This window comes from Panulirus ornatus, chromosome 1 (genome assembly GCF_036320965.1).
Source record: "Panulirus ornatus isolate Po-2019 chromosome 1, ASM3632096v1, whole genome shotgun sequence".
NCBI classification, from domain to species: Eukaryota; Metazoa; Arthropoda; class Malacostraca; order Decapoda; family Palinuridae; genus Panulirus; species Panulirus ornatus.
The window spans coordinates 87,571,284-87,588,817 of NC_092224.1; the positions used below are offsets into that span (position 1 = coordinate 87,571,284).

The following is a 17,534-nucleotide window of genomic DNA, read 5'->3' on the forward strand; positions in this document are numbered from 1 at the left end:
GAACGAGTTGAAGTACTGAACACTGAAGGGATCTTAAGTACACTAAGGGGTTGCCAGGTGTGGTCATGTATGCTAAACTAGTACACACACACACACTAGCGTTATGACGATCGTGGTTCTGGGCCATAATTTTTGCATAGAGCTAACATCTAACACGGCAGGAGGAGGGCGGTGGTGGCGGTGGTGGGAGCTGTTAGTTAGTTAGATCACAACTCTCAACGTCTAACGCTAACACCGCAGACGGGGTGACTGTTGTATAACCTAACGTAACAGTATTGCTAATTCTTCATGTGTGTAGCTGAGGTACGTTGAACACTCCTTGAACAATCTAAATCTATCTCGTGATTCCTAAATTGCCAAATTGGAAACTTCCATTAAGAGAGAAATGTGTTATTATTTCAGCTCATCATAAAGTAATTCTTAATTTGAAATGCAAACGCCATTTCACAACGAGGCGCATCGACCATTTGGTTTTGACAAGAGATGTCAATATTTACAGGCCACACCATGTGTGTGTGTGTGTGTGTGTGTGTGTGTGTGTGGATACTTTGGTTTGGTAACCCAGTTACTATCTTTATCATGTATGGTGCCATATATTGCCACAAGAACCTCAACAGAGCGGTGATGACACATACTTGAAGGCTAGTCTAATATTGACCTGCATCCAATCTATTGGCCCAATTCAGTGTTTTGTATCGGCGTTCACATACACACTCACAGTGGATTTCATCAAGAAACTTCTCGCTTCGGAGGGAAGACCCTGCTACTGAGTGTAGCGCAGCCTTGAAGCTGCAGGAACTCCTGCAGAAGGAATCCTGGGTTTTTTACAGTAACAGAAAGTGGTCGTTAATTTCACAACTTTCAGGTTACCTGCTCCCACCTGCTAGAGGTGTTCCCTCTGTCGAAAAAGTTATATATATACGTGAAATATTCCACAGACAAAGTACGTAAGGTTCAGAGGTCACTCAATGACCTTGAAGTGGTACCATCATCCCCCCCAACCAACGCAGCCAAGATGAAGTAAGCGAAGATAAAAAAGAAAAACGTCTGTACATCAGGGATATGAACTGATGAGATACGTAAGACTGAACAACAGAGGCCGCAACGGTGGGAGGTTGGACAAGTCCAGTACAGACTCGTCCCCCGTCGACGAATCAAAGAGCTGAGCCACCAAGGTTATGCCATCGCTTGTCCGTCGCTCAAGGGGGAAGGACACAACCTGACCCACCCCCACACGATCGAACCAGCCATCTAAAAAATGGGTGGCGTCATTCATTACAGTCGTCTGAAGTCGACCATCCTTATCATGCGTGGCTCTTGAAATATTCTAGCGAAAACTGATATAGTTCATCATCAGCGCAGTGTGTGTGTGTGTGTGTGTGTGTGTGTGTGTACTTGGGAACTGCGCATCACAAAACGTTTCCTACCGATGGAGAGACTCGATGTACCCTGGGTCGACGCGTCATCATCATCACCATCAACCACCACCACCACCACCAGCTGAGCGAGGAAGCACACACGTAAGCAATACCAGTAGAGGGAGTAGTGTTATGACCCTCCACAGGGACGATATGAGAACAACCATCTCTATCAACGCATTAGGTAGGAACAAGCAGCAGGAACGAGCAGCAGGAACGAGCAGCAGGAACGAGCAGCAGGGACTAACAGCAGGGACAAGCAGCAGGGACTAGCAGCAGGGACTAGTAGCAAGGACTAGCAGCAAGGACTAGCAGCAGGGACAAGCAGCAGGGACAAGCAGCAGGAACGAGCAGCAGGAACTAGCAGCAGGGACAAGTAGCAGGGACTAGCGCAGCAGGGACAGGCAGCAGGGACAGGCAGCAGGGACTAGCAGCAGGGACAAGCAGCAGGGACTAGCAGCAGGGACAAGCAGCAGGGACTAGCAGCAGGGACAAGCAGCAGGGACAAGCAGCAGGGACTAGCAGCAGGGACAAGCAGCAGGGACAAGCAGCAGGGACTAGCAGCAGGGACAAGCAGCAGGGACAAGCAGCAGGGACAAGCAGCAGGGACTAGCAGCAGGGACAAGCAGCAGGGACAAGCAGCAGGGACTAGCAGCAGGAACTAGCAGCAGGGACAAGTAGCAGGAACGAGCAGCAAGGACTAGCAGCAGGAACGAGCAGCAGGGAAAAAAGCAGCCTTTTCAATTCCTGGAACACAGTGGCCACAGTCCCCCTGTTTGACGGTCAGCCAGTGCGACGGTGACGGCGCGTGTACCAACCCTCTGTGTAATGTTGCCGAGGTACAGCATCGACCCCCTCCCTGGGTAGATCATGGGTGTGATCCCTCATGGTGGTCAGTGAGAATCAGGATAAAGCATGAGGTCACATCACCTGACACCCCCACCCCCACACTCACGTATCTCCCGTCATGCCCTGTCCGAATTCTCTCCCCCCCCTACACACACACACACACACACACATACACACACACACACACACACACACACACACACACACACACACACACATCTAACCTACCTTTGGCGCCACCACGTGTGACTGAACCTCACTTGATGACGACTGCAAAATGAGTATCTCAAGTCGTGCCTCTGTGTTTACGTTCACCTGAATATGCCTATCGCACAGCTATGTGAAACACAGTGTATCATTATGCTTGATAAAGTGTGGAGAGCTACATGGAGAAGGCTTCGCTCAGCCTTCTCATATAAGAGAATCGCTAAGACATGGACAGTGTGTCTAGAAAAGTGAACACACACACACACACACACACACACACACACACACACACACACACACATACATATATATATATATATATATATATATATATATATATATATATATATATATATATATATATATGTATATATATATATATATATATATATATATATATATATATATATATATATATATATATATATATATATATATATATCTATACATATATATATATATATTTTTTTTTTTTCTTTTTCATACTATTTGCCATTTCCCGCGTTAGCGAGGTAGCGTTAAGAACAGAGAACTGGGCCTTAGAGGGAATATCCTCACCTGACCCCCTTCTCTGTTGCTTCTTTTGGAAAATTAAAAAAAAACAAGAAAGGGGAGGATTTCCAGCCACCCGCTCCCTCCCCTTTTAGTCGCCTTCTACGACACGCAGGGAATACGTGGGAAGTATTCTTAATCCCCTATCCCTAGGGACAACATTATGTATATATATATATATATATATATATATATATATATATATATATATATATATTTTTTTTTTTTTTTTTATTTATTTTGCTTTGTCACTGTCTCCCGCGTTTGCGAGGTAGCGCAAGGAAACAGACGAAAGAAATGACCCAACCCACCCACATACACATGTATATACATACACGTCCACACACGCAAATATACATGCCTATACATTTCAATGTACACATATATATACACACAGAGACATATACATATATACACATGTACATAATTTATACTGTCTGCCTTTATTTATTCCCATCGCCACCTCGCCACACATGGAATAACAACCCCCTCCCCCTCATGTGTGCGAGGTAGCGCTAGGAAAAGACAACAAAGGCCACATTCGTTCACACTCAGTCTCTAGCTGTCATGTAATAATGCACCGAAACCACATGTTTACCAAATGGCGTCCTAGCTTCGTCTCCTCGATGTATATCAACTGACTGTTATATTTCTCTCTTGTATCTCCCCTGATGATGTTATTATTACACGAAAGTGCACTTGGGAACTTTTCGTGTTTCATTTTCCCCGTGGACTCATAGGAATATCTTGATCACGCGCAAAATTGTGATCCTTCCCAATATATATATATATATATATATATATATATATATATATATATATATATATATATATATATATATATATATATACTGGATGAAGATTTGTAAAGGTTTTAGGAAAAGAGGGAACAATATTGGTGAGAAGAGAATGGTGAAAGTAAGTGTGCTTGGAAAAGAGACTTGAGTGAAGAAATACCAGGAAAAGATTGAGTGTAGAATGGGGCAAAACGTGAGAGCAATTGGAGCAGGGGCATTGGGAAAGGAATGGGAGTTATTTGGGGAAGCAGTGATGGCATGTGCGAGAGATGCATGTGGCTATGCAAAAGGTGGGAGGTGGGCAGATTAGAGAGGATAGTGAGTGGTGGGATGAAGAAGTAAGTTACTAGTGAAAGCGAAGAGAGGGGCATTTGGGCGGGATTTACAGGGTAGGCATGCAAATGATTGGGAGATGTATATGATAAAGCGGCAGGAGGTCAAGAGGAAGGTGCTGGGGTTGAAAGAGATGGCAAATGAGAGCTGGGTTGTGCGACTATCAGCAAACTTAAGGAGAATGAAAAGGTTCTGGAAGGAAGTTGATACTGTGCGAAAAACATCAGAACAAATAGGAATATCACTGAAGGGAGCAAAATGGAAAGTGGTGACAGGTAACGATGAAGTGAAGAGGAGATGGAGTGAGTACTTTAAAGGACTGTTCAATGTTAGATGATAGAATGGCAGATCTAGGGTGTTTGGGTCGGGTTGGTAAGCGAAGTGAGGGAGTCATGGTGAGTGGTTTAGTGTTGAGAGAAGAATGTAAGGGTGTAAGGCATGTATAAGAGTATGAAGAGAGGAGAGTAAATGGTTCCAAGTGAAGGTTGGTCTGCGACGGGGGTGTACGATGTCACCATGGTTGTTTAATTTGTTCATGGATGGTGCGGTGAGGGAGGTAAATGCAAGTGTCATAGAGAAAGGGGCAACTATGCAGTCTGTAGGAGATGAGAAGGCCTGGCAAGTGAGTCAGTTGTTATTAGCTGATGATACAGCACTGGGTGCAGATACGGGTGTAAAATTGCAGATTGTGCGCTTGAATGTAGAGGGATGCGTGAAAGGAGGAACTGGAGAGTCAATGTGATTAAAATCAAGGTTATTAGGTCTAGCAGGGAGGAGGTATATGCTGGTTGTGGTGTTAGTTTGAACAGCGAAAAAATGGGGGAGGTGAAGTATTTCAGATAACTAGGAGTGAGCATGGCAGCGAATGGAATCATGGAAACGGATGTGAGTCATAGGGTGGTGAGGGGGCGAAGGTTCTGGGACCACTAAAGAAAGTGTGGCAAGAGAGATTGTTTTCTAGAAGGCAAAAATGGGTATGTTTGAGGGCTTAGCAATCACAACATCATTATACGATTACGAGTTATAGATAATACGAGGCATGGGTTATAGATAAGACCATCTCATTAACTCCATACAGTATATACGAATACCCTTGCCTGAGCCATGTACCCCATCTTATCGACCAACCCCTACGGGTGGATTGACTGTGGACTGACTGCCACAACCAAGAATTGAACCCATGCGCTTGATTCTGGGCGTCTCGTTCATGTGTAGTTTTTGCATATATATATATATATATATATATATATATATATATATATATATATATATATATATATGTATATATATATATATATATATATATATATATATATATATATATATATATATATATATATATATATATATTTATTCATATATATGAGAATATCTTAGTTGCATAGAGCACGTACATGAATAAAAGTATTCGCCACAGATCATTGCACACGAACTACATGACGTCTACAGGATATATACAGTAACCTCAAGTACGGATCTTCTACGGTGAGTAAGGAGTGAGGGAAGGCGGGTGCGGGGTGGGTGTGAGGTGTTGCTGGGGGGGTCATCATTCATCATATCCTACAAACCCTCCACACACGATGAGAGTGGACTGCTACGTCTGTCCGATGGGAGACTCGAAGCCGCGAGCTTTCGTAAGCAGAGAGAGAGAGAGAGAGAGAGAGAGAGAGAGAGAGAGAGAGAGAGAGAGAGAGAGAGAGAGAGAGAGAGAATGTGTTTACAGGACACACCACCTCCATGCACTCTCTCTCTCTATCTCTCTCTCTAAAGACTGCGGTTCACTTCCTCCGTCTTATCACTTCACGGAAGATGTTCCTCCTTATCTCTCTTACAGGAATTTCCATTGCTCTTGTTTTGAGAAAAAAAAAATTCAGGTCTATCTCACAACACTTGAAGTCTGCAGTGCTCTCAGCTCACAACACCTGAAGTCTGTGGTGTTCTGAGCTCACAACACCTGAAGTCTGTGGTGCTCTGAGCTCACAACACCTGAAGTCTGTGGTGCTCTGAGCTCACAACACCTGAAGTCTGTGGTGCTCTCAGCTCACAACACGTGAAGTCTGTGGTGCTCTCAGCTCACAACACCTGAAGTCTGTGGTGCTCTCAGCTCACAACACGTGAAGTCTGTGGTGTTCTGAGTTCACAACACCTGAAGTCTGTGGTGCTCTGAGCTCACAACACCTGAAGTCTGTGGTGCTCTGAGCTCACAACACCTGAAGTCTGTGGTGCTCTCAGCTCACAACACGTGAAGCCTGTGGTGTTCTGAGTTCACAACACCTGAAGTCTGTGGTGCTCTGAGCTCACAACATGTGAAGTCTGTGGTGTTCTGAGTTCACAACACCTGAAGTCTGTGGTGCTCTCAGCTCACAACACGTGAAGTCTGTGGTGTTCTGAGTTCACAACACCTGAAGTCTGTGGTGTTCTGAGCTCACAACACCTGAAGTCTGTGGTGCTCTCAGCTCACAACACCTGAAGTCTGTGGTGCTCTCAGCTCACAACACGTGAAGTCTATACTGCACGCAGCTAACGCCGTCACAAGGTTTGTTACGGATTCTCATATCAGTGACAATGTTCTTGTATGGACAATTTACATTAATGTATGTACATTGTCTCAGGAGTGTATATAAACTGCTGGTGTGTGTGTGTGTGTGTGTGTGTGTGTGTGTGTGTGTGTGTGTGTGTGTGTGTGTGTGTGTGTGTCAGTGTGTCATTACCTATTTGCACTGTACGGGGAGGGAGTTCTATATTCGTGAGGCCTCGTCTTTCAACCATTCTCTACTATCATACAATTTTTCAAACTCTACATTGTGTCCATTTTCACAATATCGTCATCACAGTTTATTCTATTCCTGCACCACCCTTAGCAGGGAACACCACTTCATTACGTCTTTTTTAGCAAGTTTCTTGCTTGCTTTCATGTGATGTCCTCTGGTGGTTCTATCCTTGCATGCTTCAAAGAACTATTAACTGTCCACGTCATAAAACTAGTTTAAATACTTAAAAGGTTGTGATCAAGTCATCCTTTACTCTTCTCTCTTCCATAGTGGACAAATCTTAAAGCCTCTGGCTTTTCCCTGTACCTCAGCTCTCTTAATTCCAGCACCACCTTAGCTGTCCTCCTCTGGACCTTCTCTATTCGTTCTTTGTGCTTCATTTAGGAACGGGGACTCAACTCGAGGACATTCTAGTTTTACCTAGCTAACATAGGATACGACCAGTTTGCCCAGTATTTCATCATCTATGTACCAGACAGCAATCCTACCATTTACTAACACAAAGAATCCTTGACTCCTCTCCTGAGATAAGATTCCGGCGAGAGGTTTAGGGACGATGTCACGTCTTCGGACTTTCTTACACGAAGATTCCTGCAATGTATTTCTTACGACATGATATTCATACCATGACCTTCGTATAGGTTCATCTTCATTACATTTACTCGGGTTGACCTGCATCACCAACGTATCAGACACAATTTTGGACTTTGTCTGGGTCCCCTTGGAAAGTGATGCAAATATCCCTCCCTCCCCCCGGCTCCCTCTCTCTCTTTTCACTTAACGTCATTAGCTTTGCATCATCTGCAAACACATCCTGGTAGGAGTTCCACCTTCTGGCAAGCTATTCGTGTGTATCAAGAAGAACAACGGTTCTATTTCTACCCATTTCAAGAACGCTCCGCCGACATACGTCTTGTGTCATATCCACGATCATATGTACTCAGAGTCTGGTACCGTCTCTGCTGTATTTTCATCTCTATTTACAACTTAATCAACATGAAGCACTGCCTGATAAATTCTTTTCTCCAAGTGGTGTATCAAATATGACGTACTCAGAACCCAAGCTGGTATATATGTGACGATAAGATGACTCAGTCCCTCTCGTCCTGGTGTGTTCACTGAGATGGTACAAGAGGTATTTCCTGTATATGATATGGGAACTTATTTGTGTCTCTATGACTCTCGGTCACCATGCGAATCCAGTCCCCCTCCCTCCCAACCCCACAGTCTGTCTCCTCATACGTGAAATTTCCCATTTTCCGTACTTTACCTCCTCTGAGAAGTGGCCATTTTAACTGCCTGATGTCCATATATGTAGACTGTTGCTTCTTTACTATCATCGTATATTTGTTCTGGATCATTGATATTCTGTGAGGGATTATAGATCATCAATATCACTATGGCTTTCCTTACCTACACTCACTCTTTCCATTATATACCGTCTGAAGGGACCGTCTTCCTGTATTTCCTGAAACTAAATGGCTGTCGCTAAGCAAGGGAGCCAATTCTCCCACTTCCTTTGTCTTCTCTTTCCCTCCTCACTCTCAGGCTCCTCTTAACTCGATTTCTGAATTCCAGCTCTATACTGTCCACTGCCTGGTCCACGTGTGTGTGTGTATACATTACTTTCCATCTCACATTTCCATCACCTACCATTCCTGACCTCTCTGGATTTGCTCCTCCCTCCCTCCCTCCCTCGTTCTCTACCTCCCTTCCTCTCTCCCTCGTTCTCTACCTCCCTCCCTCGTTCTCTACCTCCCTCCCTCCCTCGTTCTCTACCTCTCTCCCTCCCTCCCTCGTTCTCTACCTCCCTCCCTCCCTCCCTCGTTCTCTACCTCCCTTCCTCCCTCCCTCCTTCGTTCTCTACCTCCCTCCCTCCTTCGTTCTCTACCTCCCTCCCTCCCTCCCTCGTTCTCTACCTCCCTCACCCCTAATATCCTAGCCTGCATGAGTACCTCCTGACTAAATGACTCCTGATCGAGCCTAACCATTACTGATCGTCCCCTGACGTCACCACGACATCCACCACTCTTCCTCTGGTGATCTTTTCTAACAGCGCCTCACCCTCCTCCACCCAGTCCTCTTAATGTGGAATATGACCTGCTTCCAGCCCAAATACCAATCGCTGATGCACGTCTATCAACCCCCTTGCTCCACCAACCTTGTGCTGCTTTTGGCACACCGTCCATTTGTCTGCTCTCTCTCTCTCTCTCTCTCTCTCTCTCTCTCTCTCTCTCTCTCTCTCTCTCTCTCTCTCTCTCTCTCTCTCTTTATTCGCGCGCGTCTGTGTGTGTGTGTGTGTGTGTGTGTGAATGTGTGTGTGTGTGTGTGTGTGTGTGTGTGTGTGTGTGTGTGTGTGTGTGTGTGTGTGTGTGTGTGGACTAAGGAACACTCACCCTTCGTGCTGTCGTCTTCTCGAGGGTCCCGCGTCGGAGCAACAGCAGCAGCAGCTGTGGTGGTAGTGCTGGTGGTGGTGGTGCTGCTGTTCTTGTTGCTGGCTGCGTTCCTCCGGCTCAGCTGCATGGCGCCTCTACCCCCGCGCTGTGGGACAGAGAAAGAAAGAAAGAAAAAATTTTAATTACTCTCTCACCTGAGGAGGGCGTCGGAGGGTGTCATCTTGGGTCATGTCATAATACGTGGTTTGGGTCATGTCATAATACGTGGTTGAGGTATGTCAGGAGGAAAGGGTCATTCGGGTCACAGAGGTCAAAGGGGGGCGCCCCAGATATACAGATGGAGGTGATCGTTAACCAAAACTTGACTGACTTCTTCGCCCAGCCAGAGTCATGAGGACCATCGGGTCATGATAACAGGCCACCACATGGGTGACTCCAACCTACCAGCAGAAAGTCTCTTATCTCCTCCTTCCAGATAGCTGGTATCAGAGCCTAAATCACCAGTCAACATTTTACCTGCCATCAAAACAGAGATAAATACAAAATGAACGTGATATTATTCCATAATCTGAAGTGTAAATAGATAAGGGGGAAATGTAAATATGAACCCATCAATCACTGGAGGGCACTGGATCTTGGTTCTACCCATCCCCCCTCTCTCTCCACACACACACACACACACACACACACACACACACACACACACACACACACACACATACCAGCCGTAATTTCCTGGTGTTTTTGTACACCACATACCAACAGAGGCAGATAGACAGACATATAGTTAGATAGATAGATAGATAAATAGACAGAGATAGAAAGATAGATCGATAAATAGATAGATAGATAGATAGATAGATAGAGAGAGAGAGAGAGAGAGAGAGAGAGAGAGAGAGAGAGAGAGAGAGAGAGAGAGAGAGAGAGAGAGAGAGAGAGAGAGAGAGAGAGAGAGAGAGAGTGTAGGGGTGGAGATTGATGATTTGACCTCTGCTCCCGTCATCCGCCCTCTGTAGTACATGACACTCGGCTGAAGGACAAAAGGAGAAGGGAAATATGTCAGGAGGAAATCCTCCCATACGGCGAGGGTGTATTACCACAGCAGAGCGGGTAGCGAGGGCGAAAAAAACATAATAAGACTTGAAGGACAGCGAGCAGGTGTTATACGTGCCAGTGTGAACCATTCTCAGGTGACCTGGTGAGGCTCTGGCGTCAGTATAGACCAGTCTGAAGTGACCTGGTGAGGTTGATGCCAGTGTGGACGAGTATGAGGTGACCTGGTGAGGCTGTTGTCAATGTGGAGAGAGTCTGAGTTGACCTGGTGAGGCTGGAGTAAGTGTGGGGCGAGTCTGAGGTGACCTGGTGAGGCTCTGCTGCCAGTGTGGACGAGTCTCAGATGACCTGGTGAGGCTGGTGTCAGTGTGGGGCGAGTCTGAGTTGACCTGATGAAGCTCTGACGCAAGTGTGGGGCGAGTCTGAGATGACCTGGTGAGGCTGGTGTCAGTGAGGGGCGAGTCTGAGTTGACCTGGTGAGGCTGGTGTCAGTGTGGGGCGAGTCTGAGATGACCTGGTGAGGCTGGTGTCAGTGTGGGGCGAGTCTGAGTTGACCTGATGAAGCTCTGACGCCAGTGTGTGGCGGGTCTGAGTTGACCTGGTGAGGCTCTGGTGCCAGTGTGGACCAGTCTGGTTATGCTAACCAAACCACGAGTACGATACTGACCACCCCAGAGATCGAGGCTATTCCCTACCGCTCCAGCGACTCCCCTGAGGAAATTCCCCCCCAAACGCTTAACAAATCCTCTTCATCAACAGAGATTCTCTGGGGTGGGTGGAGGGGAAACTTGCCGGAAGAATGAATCAATAAATAAGGACATTGATAACATATCGTCATTAGGGCTCCCACTGCGACAGATACTTTCTTAGGCATTTACAGGAATTTTTCGTACTGAGACTACACAACAACTGTGGCATGAACATGGCATCAGATGTCATGTATCTGGACTACTTGGAGGTTTCTCATGTAGGTCCACAAGACCCATGAGCCACACATGGTTCACTCATGGTGATGCTGGCTATATGTGCAGCTGAAGGGGAAAAAACTTAGATATTACTGACACTAAACAACGAGTGACACCAAAATGTCAATATATATATATATATATATATATATATATATATATATATATATATATATATATATATATATATATATATATATATATATATATAAGTGTACAAATTTGTAAGTGTAACAAGTGGTGTACCACAAGGTTCAGTAATTTGCCTGAGTTAGAATTACGCTTTAATTCCAAGGTTTGAAGCAGGAGTTGTGGGAGTGTGTGATAGAGTGTATGAAAGTAAATTCTATATCATTGTTGTGGGTAAAACTGAAATTGGATGGGAGAGGATAGGTGATGGTGCCTATGCACCTTGGTGATGAGAAGAAACATCATGAGAGGCAAGTGTTTTGAGAACAGCTGAGTGAGTGTGTCAGTAGCTTTGATGTAAGACGCAAGGTATTAGTGATGGGTGATTTGAATGCGAAGGTAAGTAAGTTGTCAATTAAGGCTATAACTGGGTGTACATAGGGTATTCAGTATTATGAAAAGAAATGGTGAACACCTTGTGTAGTTGTGTGCTGAAAAAGAACTGGTGATTGGGAATATCTGGATGAAAAAGAGAGACATACACATGTATACGTATGTGAGCAGGAGAGATGGTTGGCGGACATTTTTGGATTACATATCAATTGATAGGCGTGTAAAAGAGAGACTTTTGGATGTATATGTGCTGAGAGGTGCAGCTGGTGGGATGTCTGATCACTATCTTGTGGATCGAGGGAAAAGATTTGTGGAGATTTTCGGAAAAGAGGAAAATAATGCTGGAGAGAAGAGAGTGGTGAGAGTGAGTGAGCTTGGAAAAGAGACTCGTGTGAAGAATTACCAGAAGAGACTGAATGCAGAATGACAAGAGGTGCGAGTCATTGAAGCTAGGGAAGTGGGTGAGGAATGGGAAGTGTATAGGGAAGCAGTGATGGCATGTGCGAGAGATGTATGAGGCATGCAAAAAGTGGAAGGTGGACAGACCACACAGGGTACTGGGAAGAAGAAATAAAGCTGCCAGTGAAAAAGAAAAGTGAGGCGTTTGGCCGGTATTTGAAGGGAAGGCGTGCAAATGATTGGGGATGTTTAAGAGAAAGCGGCAGGAGGTCAAGAGGAAGGTGCTGGGGTTGAAAAAAATGAGAGCTGGGGTTAGCGAGTATCAGTTACGTTAGGCAAAATAAGAGGTTTTGGAAGGAGGTTAATAATGTGCAAAAATCAAGAGAGCAAATAGGAACATCGGTGAATTGGGCAAGGGGGGAAATGATAACAGATAGTGATGAAGTGAGGAGGAGATGGAGTGAGTATTCTGAAGGATCGTTGAATGTGTTAGATGATAGAGTGGCAGATGCAGGGTGTCTAGGTCGGTGTGGCATGCGGAGTGAGAGAGTCATGAAGAGTGGGTTAGTGAAGAGAGACGAGGTAATGAAAGCCTTGTGGTGACGAAGGCCTTACGTAAGATGAAATGTGACTGGGCGGCTGAAGTGGATGATATGGCGGTTGAATTTATGAAAGCGGATGAATGCGTCGTTGATTGTTTATCACAGATTTTCAAAATATATGTATGGGTTATGGTGAGGTACTTCAGGAGTGGGAGAATGCATGTGTAGTGCCACTGTATCAAGGTAAGAGGAATAAAGGAGAATGGTCAAACTAGAGAGGTATATGTTTGTTGAGTGTACCTGATAAGTTGTATGGGAGAACAGAGACTGAGAGCATCAGACTAGGAAGGAGCAGTGTGGTTTCAGAAGCGGTAGAGGATGTCAGGTTTAGGTGTTTGCTTTAAAAAAATGTGTGAGATTCTAAGAGAAACGGAGAGATTGGTATGTGGCATTTATGGATTTATAGAAAGCATATGGTAAGGTTGATAGAGATGCTTTGTGGAAGGTCTTAAGAGTTTACGGTGTGGGAGGAAAGCTATTAGAAGCAGTGAGAAGTTTTTACCAAGGGTGCTAGGCAAGTGTAAGAGTGGGAATAGAGGAGAGTGAATGGTTCCAAGTGAAGGTTGCTCTGCGGCAGGGGTGTGTGATGCCACCATGGTCGTTCATTTTTTTTCTCGGGTCTTAGGAGAGAGAGAGAGAGAGGGGGGGGGGGGGGAGTGTGCACTCTGTGGTGGATGAGGGGGCGTGGGAAGTGAGTCAGATGTTTGCTGATGATACAGCACTGGTGGCTGATTCGAGTGAGAAAAAGCAGAAGTTGGTGAATGAGTTTGGAAGAGTGTGTGAAAGAAGTCGTGAGCAAATGTAAATAAAAGCAAGGTGATTAAGTTCAGCAGGGTTGACGGACAAGTCAGCTGGGGTGTAAGTTTGAAGGAAGAAAAACTGGAGGAAGAGAAGTGTTTAAGGTATCTGGGAGTGGACTTAGCAGCGAATGGAACCATGGAAGTGGAAGTGAGTCACAGGGTGGGGAGGGGAAGAATGTCCTGGAAGCGCTGAGACCTGGAAGGGCACGAATGGGTATGTCTGAAGGTATAGGAGTCCCATCAAGGTTATATGGGCACGAGGCATGGGCTGTAAATAAAGCTGTGCGGGGGAGGGTGGATGTGTTTCAAATTAGATGTTTGAGGACAATATGTGGTGTGAGGTGGTTCTATCGCGTAAGTATTTAAAGGGTAAGTGAGATGTGTGGTAATAAAGAGTGTGGTTGAAAGAGGTGAAGAGGGTGTACAAAAATGGTTTTGGACATATTGAGAGAACGAGTAAGGAAAGACTGACAAAGGATATATGTTAGAGGTGGACGGAACAAGGAGAACGGAGAGACAGACTTTGAAGTGGAGGGATGGGTTGAAAAAGATTTTGAGGGATCGGGGTCTGCACATACAGGAGGGTGAGAGGCGTGCAAGTGAAAAGAGTAAGTTGGAACAATGTGGTATACTGGGGTCGACGTGCCGTCACTGGACTGAACTAGGGAATGTGAAACGTCCGGAGTAAACCGCGGAAAGGTCTGTAGGGTATGGTAGTGGAAAGGGAGCTGTAGTTTGGGTACATTACACATGACAGCTAAAGAGTGGATGTGATTGGATGCGGCCTTTACGTTTATTCCAGGCGCTACCTCGCTAATGCAGGAAAAGGCGGTCAATGGTCAGTTATGATATATATATATATATATATATATATATATATATATATATATATATATATATATATATATATATATTTATTATTTATTTATTATACTTTGTCGCTGTCTCCCGCGTTTGCGAGGTAGCGCAAGGAAACAGACGAAAGAAATGGCCCAACCCACCCCCATACACATGTATATACATACGTCCACACACGCAAATATACATACCTACACAGCTTTCCATGGTTTACCCCAGACGCTTCACATGCCCTGATTCAATCCACTGACAGCACGTCAACCCCGGTATACCACATCGCTCCAATTCACTCTATTCCTTGCCCTCCTTTCACCCTCCTGCATGTTCAGGCCCCGATCGCACAAAATCTTTTTCACTCCATCTTTCCACCTCCAATTTGGTCTCCCTCTTCTCCTCGTTCCCTCCACCTCCGACACATATATCCTCTTGGTCAACCTTTCCTCACTCATTCTCTCCATGTGCCCAAACCATTTCAAAACACCCTCTTCTGCTCTCTCAACCACGCTCTTTTTATTTCCACACATCTCTCTTACCCTTACGTTACTTACTCGATCAAACCACCTCTCACCACACATTGTCCTCAAACATCTCATTTCCAGCACATCCATCCTCCTGCGCACCACTCTATCCATAGCCCACGCCTCGCAACCATACAACATTGTTGGAACCACTATTCCTTCAAATATACCCATTTTTGCTTTCCGAGATAATGTTCTCGACTTCCACACATTCTTCAAGGCTCCCAGAATTTTCGCCCCCTCCCCCACCCTATGATCCACTTCCGCTTCCATGGTTCCATCCGCTGCCAGATCCACTCCCAGATATCTAAAACACTTTACTTCCTCCAGTTTTTCTCCATTCAAACTCACCTCCCACACAAATTAGTAAGTGTAAGTAGTGTTGTACCAGAAGGCTCAGTATCTGGTTTCTCTATAACGTAAATAGATAAGTTAGTATTACGTCTTAATTCCGAGGTCTGTAAACATGAAGACAATCCAGAGAGAGAGAGAGAGAGAGAGAGAGAGAGAGAGAGAGAGAGAGAGAGAGAGAGAGAGAGAGAGAGAGAGAGAGAGAGAGAGAGAGTGGGATGACATTCGAGAAGGATTATAACAAGTGACCCAGACACAACCTCGACAGCAAAAGGCCAATGAACTTCAACTAATGCACTGGTCTAGTGGCGGGAGTGGTGGAACATGAAAACAGAAACGGATATTGGATGTTTGGGAAGTGTTTTCAGAGGTGGGAGAGAAAAATGACCTTGAGACATTATCAGAGCCGATGTGCGAGCCAGTAAACACGAAAAAATATTTACCACCTCGCAATAAACACAACGCGGCAATCAGTGCCAGAAGTTCCTGGACAGAGGATCCGACCCTCTAAGACTCGCTAGGAAGACTGTGTATCACCAGACTCATAGGATCCACATGAGGAAAGATGAAAGGACTTCTAAGTATTCTTCACACCCGAGCTAGCGAACGCCCGGCTTCCCGTATAGAAGATTTTTTTTCTTTTTTTTACATAAAACTTTGATATTGATGATCTCATCACAGTACAGAGGGATCATGTAATCAGGAACCATGGGATTTAGCCCTGAGGAAAAAGGTTTTACACACCGATACCATTACAATTTAGCCTCAAGGAATACTGGATTAAAGTAGTTTACGGTGAGATACACACAAGACTAAACATACACACTCATTTAAGATGTTATGACCCTCATTTCCAGGTAGTAAGACGTCTTTAGCGAACTGACGTTGAACACAGAGCCTCACTTGCTCCTGCAGGTGATATCCCTCACAGGACCCAATAGTTCGAGGGGTCTCCCTCCCTCTGTACAGTTCCAGCTTCTCCACCCGAGATCCCACTTGCAGGCGGGTGTCTGGACCAAGGTATTCCTCACGTCAGCTGAGGCGTCGCTGGCTCTGCCTCAGACTACGAAATCCAAATGAGTTAAGACAAAAAAAAAAAAGGCAATTGAAGACTCGTGTCCTGTCGCGCGTCAGAGTTCGAGGGAAGGCAGTAATGCTAACCCAGAGAGACATAATGATATGAGACCTAGCGAGACACAGTAGTAACACAAGCCCAGAAAAGACATGGTAATACCAGCCCAGGAAGACATGTTAACACCAGACCAGCAGGACGTGGTAGTAATGATACCAGCCCGGCTCGTAAGAGCGGACCTGGATAGCCTCCCTCATCGCCCTGACCTCAGCCCGAAGGTCGAGTTGATCCAACGGATCAGAATCAAGGTATCAGGTGTGCAGTTTATCAGACGTTATTATTCCTTTTTTTTTTTCTTTTCCAAGTAGATAACGCGGGGGGAGGGGGGGGGGGGGGGGAGGGGGGGCTGGTAGATAACACGGCCAGGTTTCTAGCGAGGGTCAGGTGCCTCGCGCCGTGTCGTGTGAAATTGCGTCGTCTCGGTCGAGATAGCTTAATGGTCTCAGGTGTGGTGACGTGATGCACGGGAGATATTATATATAATGATGACACACACACATACACACACACACACACACACACACACACACACACACACACACACACACGCACACACACACTGACACAGACACTTCTCCAGATGTCGCTGGAGAGAGGCAGAGTGTCAAGGGAATGGAAAAGAACGAACAGGTCAGCGAACTATAAGACAGGGAGACAAGAGAGACACCGAACGATAAATAGACCGGCCTTACCCACGAGTGTGATATTGTACGGTACTGGGAGGAGAAAATTAGACAAGCATATGGATAACTTTCTACGGAGAAGAGATTACTTAAGTGAGAGACATAATGCTTCTAGAGAAAGGAAGTCATGCGTAACAAACCTCTTTAAAAGTTCTGCGAGAGAGTGAGCTCTATCTTCGACAAAAGGGAAGGCTGGGTGGATTGTTTGTACCTGGACTTCCACAAGGCTTTGACAGATCTGCACCGCACAGGAGGCTGATTAAGAAACTAGATCACCAGGCAGCAATGAGTGAAAAAACTCCTGCGATGGACGGAAGATTATCTCAGT

The 17,534-nt window shown here is 45.4% G+C and overlaps 1 protein-coding gene across 3 annotated transcripts in view; it reads right to left on the reverse strand.

Moving 5' to 3' along the window:
* Window positions 1-17,534, reverse strand: part of peb (zinc finger protein pebbled) — a 674,329-nt gene that overhangs the window by 86,832 nt on the left and 569,963 nt on the right. For all 3 annotated transcript variants that reach the window (XM_071665418.1, XM_071665403.1, XM_071665410.1), the window contains exon 3: window positions 9,324-9,468. In XM_071665418.1, coding sequence (XP_071521519.1) covers window positions 9,324-9,450 — 127 coding nt within the window. In that variant the 5' untranslated portion in view covers window positions 9,451-9,468. The remainder of the gene's footprint in view (window positions 1-9,323; window positions 9,469-17,534) is intronic.